The sequence below is a fragment of the Aptenodytes forsteri genome, unplaced genomic scaffold (genome assembly GCF_000699145.1).
Source record: "Aptenodytes forsteri isolate BGI_AS27 unplaced genomic scaffold, ASM69914v1 Scaffold109, whole genome shotgun sequence".
Taxonomy (NCBI): Eukaryota; Metazoa; Chordata; class Aves; order Sphenisciformes; family Spheniscidae; genus Aptenodytes; species Aptenodytes forsteri.
Window position 1 is genome coordinate 3563221 of NW_008794431.1, and position 19239 is coordinate 3582459.

General features: G+C 44.1%; 2 protein-coding genes across 2 annotated transcripts in view; one reads left to right on the top strand and one right to left on the bottom strand.

Annotated features, from left to right (window-relative positions):
• The window catches only part of LOC103907357 (caltractin), an 8781-nt gene extending 2676 nt beyond the window's left edge, over positions 1 to 6105 (top strand). Inside the window, exons 3-6 of the mRNA XM_009289515.2 lie at positions 1549 to 1704; positions 3667 to 3795; positions 3903 to 4040; positions 4276 to 6105. Coding sequence (XP_009287790.1) covers positions 1549 to 1704; positions 3667 to 3795; positions 3903 to 4040; positions 4276 to 4365 — 513 coding nt within the window. The 3' untranslated portion in view covers positions 4366 to 6105. The remainder of the gene's footprint in view (positions 1 to 1548; positions 1705 to 3666; positions 3796 to 3902; positions 4041 to 4275) is intronic.
• Positions 1 to 7602, bottom strand: part of BBS12 (Bardet-Biedl syndrome 12) — a 13793-nt gene extending 6191 nt beyond the window's left edge. The window contains exons 1-2 of the mRNA XM_009289513.2: positions 7429 to 7602; positions 6439 to 6486 (exon numbers count right to left, since the gene is read on the bottom strand). Coding sequence (XP_009287788.2) covers positions 6439 to 6486; positions 7429 to 7499 — 119 coding nt within the window. The 5' untranslated portion in view covers positions 7500 to 7602. The remainder of the gene's footprint in view (positions 1 to 6438; positions 6487 to 7428) is intronic.
• Positions 7603 to 19239: the final 11637 nt, after the last annotated feature.

The window sequence follows — 19239 nt, forward strand, 5'->3', positions numbered from 1 at the left end:
ACAACCCCCTTGGCACCATGAGAAACGCCCCCGATAAAGCACCAAGAATCGCAAAATATGTCACCTGCTTTCAGGCTGCGGGGTAAGCCGGAGGCAGTATGCTTGGTTAACCTTCGCCCAGCTCGCTGACCTCCTCCGCTTCGTTCAGTCCCCTGTAGCATGTGGCACACTTAAATGGCATCGGCCAGGCGAGAAGATGAAACATAAAATGGATTTGCACAACTCGGTTTTGCAACAAATGGGACAGGAAGCAACGTGCACGCTGCTCCTCAGGATCTTCAACATTTTCACTAGATTTGTAGGTGTATACGCAGGATGCAAGAAAAAAGGTTCAGGTAGCATGTTGGCATTTTTTTTCTTTACAGTCAGGAAAAGGTCTCACGTGGGCTTCTCCCAGAGCGGAATATAAGGAGTAAAAATCTGGTGCTTGTGTTAATAGCAAGGAAAAGTCAAGAGGTGCGCTAGACAAACTGGTTTGCAATCCAACCTGGGAGGGATGTACCGTGTTAAAAAATACGAAATTTCATTTCCAAATATCACACAATGGAATCTCCTGTATTACACACTGGGTATTTAAAAGAGATCCCAGTCAAAAAGTGGTACCAATTTGGTAAGAGATTGCTCACCAGTAGCTAGAAAACAAATTCCTTTCTTGGTATTTGTTCTATTTACTTTTATAAAGCCCAACCAGTTGAAGTTGGGGGTGGGAGGGACTGCCCTTCCTTCCATGAATCTGTGCAGATTCAAGACTAAAGGACTAAAATCTGTCTGCTGCTGGTTTAGAAGAAAACTTGTACCTAAGGAAAACATCTTTCCTGCTCAGTAGGCTGGGGGGGGGAGGGGGGGAACACTGTACTGCGCTAGCTTACACCAGAAGCAGGAAAGGTCTCAGAAGTGTCCTGGATAATAATGCACCAGCTCAGCACAAGGAGATTAGTTCTCCTTATGGGACAGATTTTGTGTTGATCTCACTGCTACCACAGCATGTTGTTACCTAGCACCATGGCTAGTTGGTGGACAGGCAGACTAGAGCTCCCTTGAAACTTTGCTCCAACAGAGTAGATGCTCTCAGACATCCCATTTCAGTGCTGGCTTTGAGGAGTGGCTGAATTTGAGTCCCACTTACAGTCAAGATCCTACACACTGGCCTTTTTAGCTGTGAGGATGATTTACTCATGTTTTCCATGTGAAACCACTCCTGACACATCAAAGCAACCGGCAGGAGGTGCAGAGGGTCTTAGTCACCTCAGTGGAGTGTTCATTTTCAGACTGCCCATCTGTTTTTCTGGCATTACTCCTTTAATTGATGATCTTGCTGTTTAAAACAAAACGTGAAGCCCAGATGCGTATTCCCCAGTAACAAAGTCTTCAGCTTGTTTTCTTTCTAGAATAACCTAAGAAAATGAGAATAGAGACCCAGTGTCTACAACTTGCAGCAAAGAATGTCTCATTTCTGCTACAGCTTTACTGTTATTTATAATTCAGTTGTGTTTTGAATTTTCCCCGGAGTGGGCTATTTCTTATTTTTCTCTCCTTCACTTTCTGAAGGCATCTAACTATAGAAAACCTGGCTTGAGTACAGCCCAGCGGAAGAAAAGTGGCTTGAAACCTGAACTTACAGAAGAGCAAAAGCAGGAGATCAGAGAAGCTTTTGATTTGTTCGATACCGATGGATCTGGAAGCATCGACATAAAAGAACTGAAGGTTTTCAAACTTTTTTTTCCTTGGATGGAAATACCTTTGATCTCAAAATTGTAGCCGCTTTTTCTGTTTGTCCAGCCCTTACTATTTTAAAATAGTTTTGGAGTACAAACAAGAATGATGGCTTGCTGTCATGACTGAATTTGGGGTGTACTACATGGTTAACTTCAGAACACTCTGTATGTAATACTTCAGAGCAGACGGGCTTCTCCCATACATGGATAGTAGGTCAGATAGCTTTGAATATCTGAGCATTAGAGGAACTAAACAGTTCCTCTGCTTAGGTACACGCAGTGCACATTTCAGTTTTCATGACTGACTGAGATTGTTTCTGGGAAACAATGTTGTTTCAGGATGAATGTCAGAATACCAAATTTTTTCTTCATCTCGAAACAAAACACAGATTTTGCACACATTCAGGAAAGACACAACCATATTTTCATATACGTAATCCAAAAATTACCTGGTTTTTGATTTAAAAAAAAGAACAAAAACGATGCAAGTTGCATTTCAGTAGCAATTCAGGTAGTATGTGTGTGCATGCACATGCATACACACAGTAGTACGGGGGGAAGATTATTCTCGGTTCTCTCCCTATGTTTTTATGTGTCTGATTTTTTTTAAAGCATGAACCTTTTATCTTAATTACCTCCTTGACCTTGATTTCTCACATACATGCACTCTGCCTCAATTTCTGCATATGTAACCTAGAAGCATGAGTTACCTAAGCCTGTGGCTTATCTCAGGATTTATTTGGAAGTGCTTATACTTGGTTAAGGAGAGCGTGTTCTCTGAACACAGATTGTACATGTTAAAATACAGTTCTTAAAATGGACTGAAACGTTCTGGCATCAACCGTTTAACGCTATGTTTTTCTTTATCAAAATTAATTCAAAATATCCATTATTCTACAATAGAAAGTGTTCCCCTCTGAAAGACAAAATGGAACATTTTCAGTTGTCCCATCGCAAGAAACTGGTCAGAAAACACACTTCAGTTAAACGTTAAGTTTCTGGTGAGTTGGCACTTCCCAGTAGAAGAGTGTTTAGTGAGAGAATTTCTGCCTGATATTAACTATTGATTACTACTGGAGCACACAGGAAGAACGAATGTTCACAGTTCAAAATCTTCCTCTAGTTATGTGTTCTTGAAACTTCATTCTCTGAATCAAATACGCTGTAATCATCTGGCACACCAGGACTGTAAAATTACTAATAAACACCCAAGTAGCAGAATCATTGTTCTAGGCTGGTGAAATGCCAGAGCCTGGTTTGTAAACAATGTAAATATTAAGCATTTGTACAACAATCTAACTGCCTGTTTTTACAGCAATATTTTGCTTGTGCTCTGTAAGGCTCAGAAAGTTTGCTTTTCTTCTCCTCAACTAGCACAACAGTCTTTGCTTTGCTGAGGCTGAGAGACTTAGGGAGTATTGTCGGTTCCCAGCCCCTCCCACTCCCCCCTCCCCGCCACCTAGCCAGAAGTGCCAAGAGCTATGCGTATGGATTTCTTCTCTCTCTGTGTACTGTTAACTGCAGTGAGTTAACTGCATGTAATTCTGCACCCATCAAAATTAATGGGCGTTCTGCCCTTAATTTCAAATGGAGCGAGATCACATCTCTGGTCTCCAACCTCCCTTGAAGTCCCATTTTGATAATCCAGTCCCTTTAGGAACTATGCAGATTGGAACCTTTACCTAATTCAGATACAAAAAGCTTCTCTTAGTTTCAGAAATATATCCATGTTCCACATGGATCTAAAGAGAAAATATGTCTGAGTCTTAAGAGTATCAAACCTACACTATTACTGTTTGGAAAGATGAAACAAGCTGGTAAGAGATACCAATATGTTTTCATTGCAGTGAGTTGTTACTACAGTTTTGGACGAGGAAATGAAACAAGCTTTAGTGCAGCTGCTGACACTATAATTCTGGTGGCCTCCTAACAGAACTGCTTTTTGGCGCAGGTTGCGATGCGTGCTTTAGGCTTTGAGCCGAAGAAGGAAGAAATTAAGAAAATGATAGCAGATATTGACAAAGAAGGAAGTGGCACCATTGACTTTGAAGACTTTTTGGCTATGATGACGCAAAAAATGGTAGGAATTCTTAATACAAATTCTTGTGACAGCATAAAAAAATGCTGCAAAGGAGCATCTTGGTGGCAGGCGTTTTCTAATTAACGTATGTTTTACTCTTGTTTTAGAGTGAAAAGGATTCAAAAGAAGAAATCTTGAAAGCTTTCAGGTTATTTGATGATGATGGGACAGGAAAAATTTCATTTAAAAACTTGAAAAGGGTTGCCAAGGAGCTGGGAGAAAATTTAACAGATGAAGAACTTCAGGTAAATTCTGATTTGCCAGAGCTTTTCTAACAGGCACAGACCAATCCTGTAGCTCCTAAGGATTGGGTGGAAATGTATGCCTATACAAAAAGGGCTGAGAGGTCAGAAATATGAAGAGCAATCAAATACATAGTTGTTTTCACATGAAGTGCTTCTGATTTGTTGTTCTCTTAATGAATGGAAGATCTTGTGTTTAGAGTCCACTGCCTGATCAAATGTACAATGTGTTTTGTAGGAAATGATTGATGAAGCTGATCGAGATGGAGATGGAGAAGTAAGTGAGCAAGAGTTTTTGAGAATCATGAAGAAAACTAGCTTATATTAATATTTGTTGCCTTGCTATACAGCTGCTCCAAAAGATAACCTGGAAAAGACTTAAAAACTGGGCTTGTGTCTCCTGCATATTTTCTGCCATGTGAAGAAAGTCTGAAAGGACAGATTTTTGGTTCATTCTTCTTTTTCAGTGAAGTTAATTGGGGAAGGGGGGCTTCAGCACCCAGAACTGTTAAAATGAGATATTGCAGAAGCGAAAAGGGAGGATGAACCGAACCTGCAAGGCAGGGTCCGGTCCGGTCCGTTCCCCTCCCCCTTGACAATTGTATTGATTGCCATTTTGGATAAAGACCGCTGTGTTTCAACTATTTAACTAAAAGACATTTCACTTGAGATGTGAAGATTCCCACTGCTGCTGGGAAAGGCCACTTTTGACTTTCCTAAGGCTACAGAATGAAGGTGCAAGCACAGTATTTTTATTCCTTTTAAGGCTTTTAGGTTATCTTTTGGTATTTGTCTCCTTTTGTTTATTTCCATGAAAGACTCTAAAAATCAATTGCATATCTGTCTATTTCTGTGTGAAACACTGTTTTCCCATGGCAAGTTGGTTTTGGACCTAACGGGAAGCAAGTGTAGATAACCAGATTTGGTTCTTCATTTGGAGCTGTGTGCCAGCAGTAGATGTTCTTCTGTTGATCTGATCACCTGAAACCTAGTTTACTTGAATGTAACCTGCTTGGATTATCAAAGTTGATTGTATAACCAGCCAACATCTTGTGCCATTGTTCTTACTCCCAAGACATTACAGAGCGGCTGTTATGCCAGGATTTTAGGTACCTAAAAAGTTCAGTTCTATGGTACACTAGGGTAAATGTTGTCTTTGGCTGTTTACAGTCAAGTTGCAGGGAGGACTCGCATCTGAAGTGAAAAAATAGCTCACCTTGGACATCTGTGGAACACTGAATATATTTAGATCCATGCAATCCAAATTCATTTCAGACATCACAGGTTTGGGTTTGTTTTTTTAGGAGTACCTTCATTTTCTTGACTATTTCTTGCATATACTGCCAATCTAGGACTTACTGGAGAGCCACATTTCCTTCTGTATTTTGGTGATAGAGCAGTGACACGCAACATGACATCAGATTATGTGGTTCTGCAGGAGGGTTTATCCTTGGGTCCCGATTAGACGATCGGCTTCAAAACCGCAGGGAAATGGTATAATCCTAAATCATGTCTCTCTCTAATAAGGCGCCTGAAGGCGAGTTTGTTACTGCTCACAGCGAAGCGGCAAGTAGGTAGCAAAATGTCAGAAGGGTTCAATGGGAAGAAGAGGGAAAGAACAGTATTTCACCAGTATCTGTTAAGATCCCTCTAACGAGGTTTGTAGAAGAAAGGAAGAGTCAGCTCCTGGAGTACCTCCTCATTACCGCTGCTTCAGCTCTCATGAGCTGTAAGGGCCCAGCAGGGGGAGAATTATTAGTTTCAGGAGCAGAAAGGAGAAGTGTTCATTTACGTGTCGTCTTCTCAGCGTGCAGATGCAGACCTGGCACATTCTGCCCCAGTCCTCCAAGTTTTGTACTCTGAACAACTCCAGACAGACCCTCTCTAACCTGTACAGAAGTAGGCTTAAACCTGTGGGAGAACAGGGATTGTGTAGGACCCCGGAAAACTCAAGAGACCTGTGAAGTCCCCTATTAACATATTCAGTGGCAGTAGGTGTAACCTATAGTACTGTAAGCGTTTTAAAATGTCTATGAACTTTGTATAAGTGTGAAATAAAACTGTTTTGCAAGTTAAGGACTTTGTGTGCTTTGTAACTTGGTGTGCTCACTATGCAAACTAAATTTTCAAAAATAATTTTAAAGTGTTAAATGGTTCACCAAGTACATTTTCACCTTCATTTATCTTTTCTTTCTAAGAGAGAAATTCTTAGGTGCAGTAGCCTGTTACATAATTCCTCCCCCTCTTCCACTACGCTGATTAAAAGTTTCTAGTACTAACCACTTATATTCAGAAAGGGAAATTTGAAGTTCTAGTTGATTATGGGGAGTCCCAGAGCCTAGTAGAGTGACTATACTTTTTTTAATGCTGCCACAGGAAGAGATTGATGACTGTTGTTTACCTATGATGCATGTCACTTCTCTCTTCCTGTTCTAATCCCATTACCTGACTTCTGAAGGTAGGAAAAAGACACACCATCGTACCTACCATATACACTACAATGATGAAATGTTACTTCTGGCTTGCCCGTTAATCTCAAGTCTGGAATGGCGAGCAGCAGCTGAATTAGCACAAAACTTGCAAGTGTTAACGTAATAGAAGAAGTGCCTCGTGCTGCTTTAGTTCGTGTGATAGCGAGGGATATCTTGTCCTCTCTTCAGCCACATGCACCAAGTATGATGCCTAACACAGCAACATCGACAGCAGCCCACAGCAGTGCTGCGGTTCCGCGTGAATTATTTTCAGTGCCCTTGGGAATCCTTCTAAGATTTTATCTTTTACATTTCTATACATGGTGGAGGAAAAGGAGCCTGATTGAAGCTAATGGCAGAACTCAGAACTAGGTTTGTGTGAGGAACAGGTGCTGAACTGCCCGTTCAGGAATTTCATCCTTTTACTGTGCTGGAGAAAGTGACTCGGATCAATGAACTGGAAAGGTACCCAGCAGACGTTTTTCCTGGGCTCTGTTCTAGTGCCTACTTGAGTAGCTTACCCTAAATGGAGGGGTTTCACTAGAGGAGACAGATCACTCGCACCCCTCTCCTCCTTTTCCCATTCACTCTATTCTCAAAAATAAGAGCTGGGGCACTTCCAGGGGACTTGGATTCAACTCCTTTGCACTAAAGCACCAAAACGGAGGTAAAGCAGTGATTTGGGTTGCCTTGCACAAAAAGGACCCATCCCTCAAGGCACCTGAATCCAAGCAGTCACCAGCGTGAGCATGTACCAACTGGCACCTGGTGCCGAGGGGAAGGCTTCAGTCCCAACCCTGCTTAACGTTCCCTACAGCCTGACCTGGGCAGCTCCAGGGGCCGGGGGAGGCAGATGGCCCTGAACCTCATCCTTTGCATCCCTTTTCCCCTTCATGCCGACAGGGAGGCTGGGTTCTTACCTGGCATTTGCAAATTCTCCTCGGATGGCTGCAATATGTGCATCCAGCTGAGATCCTTCCTTCCGTGACATCAGCGAAGCCTGGTTTTCAGTTTGAGTGTTCGTGCTAGTCAGATACTGTACAAAAAGGAAAGTGGAACTGCAATTTGTATTTGGCAAGCACCAAAATATCAAAGCATTGATAAAGGCGATAGCTGCTTGGGAGATAATATTGCAAATGACTTCCAATGAAAAATGTTTTTAAATGAAAAAGTACTGGGCTTTTTATAAAATACGAAATAGTTCAAGAGAAAAAAAAATATTACAAGTTATGCTCCAAAATATGCCAATTGCGTGGCAATTTTAAACTAACCTTTGCTGTTATCTCCCCTGCACAACTTTTAAGTTCTTTATCATCTCTCAGCCCCACAGTAGAGTCCTACAATCCTGCCAGTCCCACAGTAAAGCAAATCTTCAGTTGGCTTTAGAAAAAACAAAACAAAACATAACTATCTAGTGTCCAAAGATGTTTTAAGTAATCTAAGCTGGCAACTTGAGACACAGGGCTGTTGTGTTTTCTCACCACATCACAGTGAAAAGCGGATAAAGGCAGCAACCTTGAAGGCCATTCACTTCTTTGCAGTTACACCTGTGCCAAATGTGTGTAAAACAGCAGGCTGGCCAGGCACAGGTGACTGCAAAAGAATAACTATCTAGTGTGCAAAGATGTTTTAAGTAATCTAAGCTGGCAACTTGAGACACAGGGCTGTTGTGTTTTCTCACCACATCACAGTGAAAAGCGGATAAAGGCAGCAACCTTGAAGGCCATTCACTTCTTTGCAGTTACACCTGTGCCAAATGTGTGTAAAACAGCAGGCTGGCCAGGCACAGGTGACTGCAAAAGACCAGAGGAATCTTGCATTGCTTGAGGTGCTTGTGCAGTTAACTGGTAACAAGTGCTACGCCCTCATTCTCCAGGTGTGAGTTTGTTTTCAGAGCAGTAAGCACAGGGTCAACTTATTTTTGCAGAAAAATAAGGGCTTCTTTTCAGGTAAGCCTAATCTTGATATTTAAAAGAGGATGGGGGGAAAACAACAGAAGAAACCCACTGCGTACTTCCACATGCCAAGAGTCCTACTAATAGAGCCCAAATAGTTCAATAAACTGATGAGGCATTTAATATTAAAATATTTAAATTGGTCATTTACAGTTTTGAAGAATAACTCTCATGTCCTGTTAACTGCCTGGTGAAGTCACACCACATACTTGAAACATTAATTATTAATTCCCTGGAAACCTCCTCACTGAGTTCATATAAATCAAATATTGCCACACTACATCTGCTTTTAAACACCCCTGGATAGCTTAAGTGGATTTTGAGAAAGACTCAGGCAGTAGAAAGTGCTCTGGGCCAGAATTCACCATTGCCACATTTGACACATGGAAACGCTGGCAGAACACATTTTTCTGACATGGGCTAAACCTTTCTGTAACCCCAACAAAAACTCTGCAGTACCATACTACTTAAATCTATTCCATGCGCTGGCTGGTACATTTGGCAATCTTTGCAAGCGTATCGGCACGATGTATCGCCTTCAGGTCATGCATTTTTTGCAGACATCCGCTCTCCCAAATATCAATGTTAAAGCCAAATCAGGACCATTGAGACTGCATCCAGGTATTGTTGCCAGTGGCCCCCCCTGCTCACTCAGAATTTATTCTCCCTGCTACAATTTGTTTGAAAATTATTTTTTGTTTCCTTACACAGATAAAAACGAATGAAGATGAGAAAAATACTGCTCCTGAGATGCTTCAAAGCACAAGCTTTTTTTCAAAACCTAGTTACATATGCTAACAGAAACTAGCCACAGCTGTCTGACACATCTTACAAAAATCAGGCAGGGAGAGCAAACAATCAGATAGTTAGGGATGTTCTTCAGACATCCTTCAACACAAGTGACCAGGCAGGCACAACCTGCATGCCTCCTGGCACGGGGAGCAAACAGACTGCTCAGTCTGCAGGCTGGGATGATCCTTGACACTTGAGGAAAGAAACCCTAGGAGGATAATTCTGCAAAGATAGCTTCCTTTTTGTTATACATATCAATAGAAATAGCGTAGCTGTGAGCGGACAGTTGCACCAACCACCACCACTGTATGCCAACGCCTAGGGTGATTTAGGCACACGCCTCTCTGAATCACTCCAGTGAACAGGCGGCCAGGACTGCCCCTCCGCTACAGCCCAAAGTTTCTGTGAAAGTCTCTGCTGAGCAGGCATAAAATTCTGCTTTCAGTGGGTGCTGCACATTCTGCTTAACTACAGGATGCACTCCTACAGGATGCACTCCTAAATTTGTACATTAAGGAAAGGTGTAAAAGTCTTTTCTCTCTCTCTTGTAAGGGAATAAAGAACTGACAGATCTGAGAGCGTGACAGTCTCGCTAGAGGGCATCCAGTTACTAACATGTAAGATGAGTGATGCTTATTTCCCTCCTCTGTGGCTTTTAATGACAATCGAAAGTAGGCTAACAAACACCATCCAGCTAGGGCTCGAAATATGCGGTTGGATATAGGATTATTTTTTTCTCAAAAAAGAACACAAGGCTTCTCACACAACTCAAGTGCAAAATGCTGTAATTATTAGATGGTTGTTCGAAGCTAAACCCCCAAACCACACTTTCTGAAACTCCCACTCTGTATCAATAATTACAGACACGCTCTCAGGAGAGCGGAGAACTGAACTTGCCTTTCGCACAGTCCCCCTGAGTGCTCTGACCACTACTCTATAGAGTTATTTTCTCTTTGGGAATATTGCTTTCAAATGGAACCACTTCAAGCAGAGAGACAGAGCCAGACCTGCTGCAGGATGCTTGTGGCCCTCCCTTGGGATATGGGAAAGCTGGAATCGTGGCCTTGCTTCGAGTCAAGAGGAACAAGGATTTGAGAATTAGACTCTTGTCCCCAAGGTGAGTGTGTTGACCTTTAGGCGACTGTCTGCACTGGGATGCGTTTTATTCCAATGGCCTTGTGGGGTGGAGCATGACCAAGAAATACATTTTCAGGCAACTGCCTGGCCAGAGGTCAAAAGCATGATAGATGGACACCTGCCTTCACTTAAAGGCAGCTCAGAATATCAAGAGCTTGTCAGCTCCTATCTACTGTTGGAAGAATACAGGGGGCCGGTGAGGAAGAGATGGGGAGTTAGGGTGGAGCAAGACAGAGGACCTGCAAAGTTTGATGCTTCAAACCCTGATTTATATGTGCCCAAATTCCTTAAGCAGTACAGAGAGAAAGAGGGTCTTAAAGCGATGATCCAAATCTCTCTGCTGAGTCAGGAGCCCAGCAGAGCTGGCTCATAGCAAACCTGTTCCCGTGCACTGCAGCAGAACATGCACAGGCAGTTCAGACTTCATCCCAAATGGTACCGACATGGCGCCTACCTTTAAGAGCCTCAGCCCTTGATGATTTTAGGGGTCCACTGGAGTGGAGTTGGGGACCTAAAACTATAGCTCTTGACCTCTTTGGAGTTCTGACTGCCACTAATTACTAAACTTGAAATCGCTCAAGTAATTTTTTTGCTTGTCTGAATTAGATTTGACGCAGTAAGAACAAAGCGAAGTTGTCAAACCTGAGCTGCAAACATGCAAAATTCTGGGCACAGCCGTAAGTTTCACATGCATTTATTATTCCCCCCATGCCGGACGCATGTGCACGCACACTGTATACGCACATACAAACCTTGCAGTCTTATGATTATTCATTTCACATACTTTTGACGTGCAAGTACCACCAATGCGAGCATACGTTTAGAAGCTTCACTTGGAAACAGGGTGCATTTGTTGCAACATTTTAGTCCCAAATAGGATTAAGATCTGTGTACTGTAGAGTTACCATGGAGCAGAAGTCTAGCCCTTATTTCCCGGGAGTGAAAATCCCCCTGGGCCAGCAAGGGCCGTGGGAACTGGCATGGAACTCCCTGTACCAGGTTCGGGGTCTGCAACAAACTGGTGCAGTCTCAGTGAGCTGGCCCTTGTCCTAAAGGCCACTTTATTTCCTTTGAAAGCTTCTGACCGGTTCTAGTAGTGACATAAGTTTCACTATAAAGAGCATCCCCCCCAGCATTAAATAGAGCAAAAAAATAGGTTTCCGTAAGAAACAAATGCAACAGCTAACCTAGCCCATTTCCAACATTATTTTAAAGCACACTCTGCCCAAAAATGTAGCTTAGTGCAAACAAAACCAGCAGAATTTACACATCCATGCTATTGTATGAAGTTCCTTCCTAGTATGGTTCCTTTTTCACCTGCCTCTGCTCAATACCCTCAACATAGAGAAAACAGATACATGCTTTCCTGTAAATTCTTTCAGACCTCCAAATGAGAAGTACCATGAAAGATCTAAACATCAAGGAAGAACTGACTGCAAACATTGCAGCACTGATTTATAAACACTAGAAGGTATTTCAGTACAAAAAAGCAACATTTATACCGACTTCTAAAAACATGGTGTCAGATCATCTCAATTTCAGTTTTTAAAAGTCTGTGTTCCCCACATTAAAACAAAAGCTAAGGTGGCAGGTCTGGATGTTTCCTCTTTAGATAGCTTATGCCATGATTGGCCAAAGAAGAAATCCACAGAAGCATGGTTTCCACACATCTTTTGAATGTTTTGCTTAAATCAGTCCATACAATGTAGTCTATTATATTATGTGAGGTCGAAGACGATCGCTGCAGAATAGCTCCTTTTGGAAAGGGAGGTACGTAAATTTAACGAAGAGTTCCCCCCACCCCCACCCCCCAATCAAGGTAACTAAATTAGTACGGGACCCACGTATTGATGAGGTCCAAAAAATGGGTCACACGGCACTATCGTTTTCATCTTAAAAAGGTATCCACCAAACTCAGCATCCGGATTTCTTTTATTCATTCCATTTCAGATTTCTGATGAGGCCACTCTGCAACTTCGAGTAGGCAGGACTGGTGGTCCTGTTTAAATCAAATGTTAAAGCCCGTAATTTTTGAAGCGTTTCTCCCTGTCACTTAACCATTGCCAAAGCTCTTTTTCAATTACTCAGTTCTTGATGGCTAATCAGTTACACGAGGAAACAGAAACCAGCTTTGCTTAAAACTCCACCAAATGAGCACAGTAAGTGAACAAAGATATTTTTCAATTACTTTTTCAGTTCTAGTAGTCTTACCTATTACTTGTGGAACAACAGGCACACTTTGCAGAAACAGAACGAGATTTTTTTCTAGATTAAAAAAATCCATGTCAGTGGAGGTACAGTCCATCCAGAGCAGACCTATGCTTTTGTAAATAACAGGTGAAACAGGTGCAAAAACTACAATTATTTTCTCTAAGCAGAAAATTACCATAGTTGAGACTAGCATTTGGTAAACATATCCCTTACATGGCCATTTTTCAGCTTCCTCCTTCTTATTAGGAACCAATAAAGTATTCAACAAAATGGCCGACAGGTTTGAATAGTATTTCTGTTCGTGCTGTGAAATAAATAAGTATTCTTTGTTGAATCCTGATAAACTAGGTCACTACCTGGGTGAACTAAATGCTTAGGATCCTTCTGCAGAAAACAATTTTATTATTGCTTACAGTATTAAAAATACTAGTATTACAAATCCAAGAGAAAATGTAAGTTGAAAATGCTTATGTATCAAAATTAAAGGAGCTTTTCCCAGAAATGAAACAGCTTTTAGAAGGGAGGTGGGAAGAAACAAATATTCTTATTCTTCCTAGTACCAAAACAAGAGGCAATAGATGTATAAAACAGGGTATTATTTATTACGCGGGGATTTTTGCGCAAAGATTCAGAATTCTCCTGACTATCAAATGCCATGCAATACTATGACTCACCGAGTCAAGATCTAGGATGGTTCAATCCTGACCACCTCCTGCTAAGGGCTCAGCATCATCTATTCCCATTGCCTTCAGCGGGACTAAGCGGTGCTTAGCACTTTTGCAAAACTGGGCCCTAGACAATGAAGGCTTTAGGTATGGGCTTCCTATTTCCTGCGGTGGATTTGTGTAGGTGGCCTTGTTACCAGAAATCCATACTCCTACACAGCAACTTCTGACTGTGTTTCTGCAGAAATGACTATGATGAAAGGAATGAAATATTTTTTAAATAAAAATCATGTGTTTGTCTCTCCAAACCAGTTAGGGTATCTCCTGCTGGAGAGATTAATTTCTTCACCTCTTGTGTGGCAAAATTAAGAGCAGGGTGGAAAACAAAAGGATTAAGGTTTGCAAAGACACCGTGGCTTAGGCTGCTGCGCACCCCGAGAGGGGAGAGCCTGTCTGTGCTGTCCCCTGCCCATCGCCAGCGGCTGAGTCACCGGCCCAGCCTGCAGAGCTTCTCGCTGCTGCATTTCGCAGCCGTCCTCTGCCTCGCAGCCAGGAAAATCCCACATCCTCCCAGTGGGTGTAGGAAACGCAGCTACAGCCTCTGGATGCATTGCAACCAAAAACAAAGGGGAGATTGTAGCGCGGGCAGTGTCCGTGGGCGCAGGGCCACTGTCCCGGGACCTTGCTGACAGCGTCCCAGCTCCTGCGGCACAAGGAGCCACGAGCGGAGCCCACGGCCAGCGTTGCCTGCATGCCTGCCCACAGCCCTGCTGGTTTGCCAACCCCAGTGCTGTAAGGTGCATGACCAGCGCTACCTCCCTGCATGGAGATCTGCCAGGGCCGCCAGGAAACCACCTCTCCTGTCCCACCTCATCCTGTCTCTCTGCTCTTTGGCAAGGGGGAGGTCGCACCTAGCCCTTACTGGTCTTCCCTGCGGGCCATCCAGCCCAGGCTGTTTGCCTTCAACAAGCGCAGGGGCTTACTGAAGTCACTAGTCTTGCCATGCTGTTGTGGCCAGCGCAGCCCTGGTGGGCTCCAGTAAAGGTCACTAGAGATGCTCTTCTCACCTCCCACCCATCTCAGCTCGCGCTCAGCCATACTCTGTGAGCAGATGATTGCAGAGGTGGCTGCAATTAGCCAGGGTGGCTTCAATCTCTCGATTTGCCAATACCAGTCGAATACTGCCAGCACTGCTTCAGATGATGGCTCTGCAAGCATACTGCTGGGAAAGCAACTGAAGACATTGCTCACAGATCCATATTGTTTCCTTCTGCGCGTTCCCTGTGGCACTTGCCAAGCTCATGTTGAGGGTGGTGTTATTCTGAGAAGACCGCAAGCATCCTGGGTCAGGCAGCCAGAGCCTGGCTCTCCAGTCTAAGGTTGAGTATTGCTCTTGGGAAAGAAAACACAGGGGCAGACTGACATGGGTTTGCCCAGCTGTCTGGGCAATTGCTCCAGACAAAAGCTCTTTTGAGAAGCGGCTCCTGTAAAGTTGTCAAGAAGAGACCTGTCATCCCCAAATGCGTGCTCACACACAGAGGTTGCAGCAGAGCTGGCACCGGGAGGGATTGCCTTAGGAAAGGAATCAAACAGCCTCTGTCAGTCCTATGCAGTACAAGCCTTCCCACCCAAAGTCTCCAATGGCTTATAAGCCACTTATCTCAGAACTGGCATCAGCTCCCCAGCCAACCCCACAACCCCAACACAATCCTTCTTCACTAGTGCCATGCTTCCTTGGAGACTTCTCCTCCTCCTCCTTATGCATCCTTAGCAAAGCTGCTGCCCCTGTGCCTCCAGCACTGTCCTCCCGTTCTGTTTAGCCACCTGAACTTCTCCTAGGAAGGTTAAGAAGTGAGACGATGCAGGAAATAGAGAGCAAAATTCTCCTGGCATCCATTCCCTGTCACATTTGTTCCATGCTCGTATTGACCAAAACAGGAAGGTACAGACAGGGGAAAATGGCTACATGTCAAGGGAAAAACAAACCAGCCCTTCCTAACTCTGTCTTGGCATGTATTCATTTAGTAGACCAAGTATTCGTTTACTAGACCAGGCTGGCCTTTGACCCAGCCTGATGGGCAGACAAGAGAGCCTGCCTTTGTCATCTATGCCAACAAGAGAGAAACGAGGCCCGATGAATACTTTACCATGACCGGGTCACCACTTGGATGTTTTAACACTGGTGTTCAACACCAGCATTTTCTTCTGAGGAGGTGTCATAGCAGTTGGCTCTGCCATTGGCCTGGCTTAGGGAGGAGCTGGTTACACCACAGGCTCCCCCTTCATTGGGTTCACCATATCCTCTATCAGGCAAACTATTTTTTGGTGATGGCCAAGTAGTTGTTTACAGGTACTTCATGGCCACCATCTGGGACATTTCTAAATATCTACAGCTGCATTCTTGGGGTGAATTTCCTTTTACAGGTTGGAGTTAGAATGAATTTCTATCAACGAATAGCGTGTGAGCTGCTGGCTCATTGTCCTGGAGTTCAAAAGTTTAAGGTGGTTTTTGAATACCACCTGAAAATGTAAAGGTGGTGGATGAGTTCCTTTTAACCTACAAAATAATTTGGTTTTAAGAGTGAAGCACTGATTCAAACTGAATCTAGGTATTTAATGGAAAATGGAGTCTAGGACAGTAATTTTTGTGGCATTGCTGCCATCCTGAAACTTTCATAGTTCAAAAGGTGGCATAAGTCTTTGACAAAAATGAAATTGCTTGACACTTAATTTCAGCAGTTTCCATTGAGAAATTGGCTTGTTCAAGGCACGTTAAAAACATTACATTAACTTCAGTATATTTTACTTGATAACGCTCACTGAGTTCCTAGCAATTACCACTATTTATTATTTGCATATGAGATTTTTAGGGACTATCCAAACAGAACAGTAATAGCCCCATGCCCTAGAAAGCTTTCAACCTCAGCGGAAGACAGCTGGTAACAGACAGATAATACATAAGGCAGTATTGGCCAGAAATCCAAGGAACGTTAACATCCTTCTGATAGTCATTTCTTAGAAAAGGGACATTTCCCAAAGCTGTCTGAAGATTGAAATTGGGATGCTTTGGAAATACCAAAAAACATGCTCTCTTAAATACGTAACAGGAGGGTGGTAGAGCCTTGGAGCACAGGTCAGTAAGAGGCAGAAGGGAACGTACCGACAGCGAGTGGGAGATGATCGTGAGGCCAAGAGTATATCACAGCTGGGCTTGGATGAACAGGCATTTTACTTGCATCTAATACAGTAGAGCAGAGACCTAGGCTTGGAAAATTAGCTTTGCAGTAGCAGGCAAGGATTATGTGAAAGCCAAGAAGAATCCCGCAATAAGAGAGATACAGGAAGAAAGTTCAGCTCTGAATAAAACCTTTCAGTTACTGAATATACATATCCAGATTTAAGCGTTATCCGGATACAGAGCAGTCCCAGTCAAAGATGATGCCCAAGTTGCAGGTCTGAGTGAGAAGCAAGATGCCAGGGCTTTAATAATCGAACAGTAAGTACAACCAGCTCTCAGCTGTCTGTGGGTGCCTAATCCACATTGCAGATTAGCCGGTGGGGAGACACTGGAGGAGTCCCAGAGCAGAGCCAGCAGATTCAGGCACGGGCCAAACAAATGAAGCCATACAGCTCTCTAGGTCTGCAGAGGTCCAAACTCAGTTTCTGTGCTTTTGGGCAGGGCTGCTCCTAAATTACTGACTTGCAGATTAGTTGCTGTGATGTAAAAAACCATTTGGGTGCTTTTGCCTGGGGCTGCTCAGAGTTTTGGGTTCCTGGAACACTTGGGAAAGCAAGCAAAGGCTTTGCAACCACATGGAACCAGCACGGGTCTGGCAGCACGTCTGGTACAACAAGCCTTGATGGACACCGGAGTGATCTGTATGGAGACATCCAGGTGGCTACCATGGAGCCAACACACCAGGCAGGGGGAAGCTGAGCTAGCCGTGACCCATCTTGCCCCACCTCTCTGCAGGCTGGACTGGACGAGGTGGCTGTATGCTGCACTCTCTGATATACCCTCTGCTAATTGGTTTTGTCACAACACAGACCTCCCAGTCCCTTCTTTACCTGTGGACTGCCATGCAAACATCAGAGTAGTGGTAAATGCTAAGACATGCTAGCTGTGCTGAGCTTGAGCTTACGAGATACTGCCTTAATCATCCTCGGACTAGAAGCAACCAGCATGACACTGACCTAGCAAGAATTTGGGGTGGCTACGATGTCAGGGACCGAAGGTACCCTCTTATTGCCTTGTGCTGGGTCACGTACTCCACCGTGCTTCCTGTACCTTCCTGGGTTTAGCAGTGGGGAGCTGTCAGTAACCACAACGCTATGACTAATGCAACACACCGTGCCACGCTCATGAGAACTGTAAGATCCTTTTCTAAGCGTGACAGCCTAGCAGGTGGAACAGGAAGGGCATGAATCTCCTTCTCTGCCTCGGGAAGCCCGTGCAGCCTCCAGCAGGGAGCTGGAAAGAGGTGTGGACAGCAGAAATCACAATTCACACGTAATATACTAGACCACCTTGGGAAAAAACTTACAGCAAACTGCAGAGAAGTATCACATCAGGGAGTTATCGTGCCCTTTGCAAGGCAGAAAGGGGGGGGGAACATGAAATGGGGTTGCTGATTCCTCCTGCTTCCTCAGTCACGGTCACTTTGCTCACCCGATTGTTAAATTGTGACTGTGCACATATATCCCTGAACAGATCCACACTAACATACAGCCAGCTTTGCTGCTGCTTCTGCAAAGCTCTTCCCCAGCACCACATTACTCCTCCTGTCTCTCTGCTAGCCTGCTGCCATATACACACCTAAAACTTTCCTCATTGCCTTTGGCATAATGCTGTTCAATAATCATTCCTGCTCCCCAAAGCCAGGGAATTCATAGGCCTCGCTGGGGTTGCTGCTCACTCCTCCTCACTCAGTGCTTGCTGTCCTGGCCAAAGCCCACCCCTGAAGCCAGCAGATCCCCTGCCTGTTTACATCACTGCGCTCAGCTCACCCTCAATGAGCCTGGCTCTTTCTCCACCTCATTCTGCACCTCCTCCTACACTGTCAGCTGCTTCACATCACCCCTGCTACACACGGATTTGCACCAATTTCAAGAATCATGTTATTCTTGTGAAGTAATACAAACTCTCAGAATAGCACCGGGGGCTTTTTCACCTGTCCCCTTTACAATACAAGATGACCAGATATAACTACTACTGAACTGATGTTAGAGACCCCTGAGGGTGTTGCAGTACTTCAACCAACTACTTGATTTAACTTGGTTTCGGTTTGATCAGTGCAACCTATGCGCGCCCGGGCAAAACCCACTGTTTGCAGCTGCCTGCAGGACGAGCTGTACAGAAGGAAGAGCTGCAGCTGATTCTGAGCATGTCCCTCCTAGACTGCTAAAGAAAAGGATTTGGCAGTCATGCGTGCAATGAGTAACTCGATAAGCACTCAGTAAGAAACTCTGCCTAGAACAGTGCAAAGCAACCTCACCTAATACCCAGCCTTAGGCAAGAGATGGGGGAACTGAAGCTCCCTTCCCATGGCCAGTTGGGCAGCCAAGCAAAGACAGGCCACCTGGGGCAGTCCTGATCCAAGCAAGGCAGGATCCATAGCAGGACAGCCATTTCATGCAACAGAAGGATGTCTGCATGACCCTGGGGGACTATGATCTAAGGCAAGTAATGTAGTTAATCTGAATTTATGCCAAACTCATCTGTGTTTTTCAGTTTCCCCTTTCCTTATATGCTTACTCTGCAGGAAGAGGGGAATTATATACATGTCTAACCTTCATCTTTATGTTTGCTTGAACTCACGTTCAGCCAGCTGAACATGAGCCGGCAGTGTGCCCAGGCGGCCAAGAAGGCCAATGGCATCCTGGCCTGTAGCAGAAATAGCGTGGCCAGCAGGAGTAGGGAAGTGATCGTGCCCCTGTACTCGGCACTGGTGAGGCCGCACCTCAAATACTG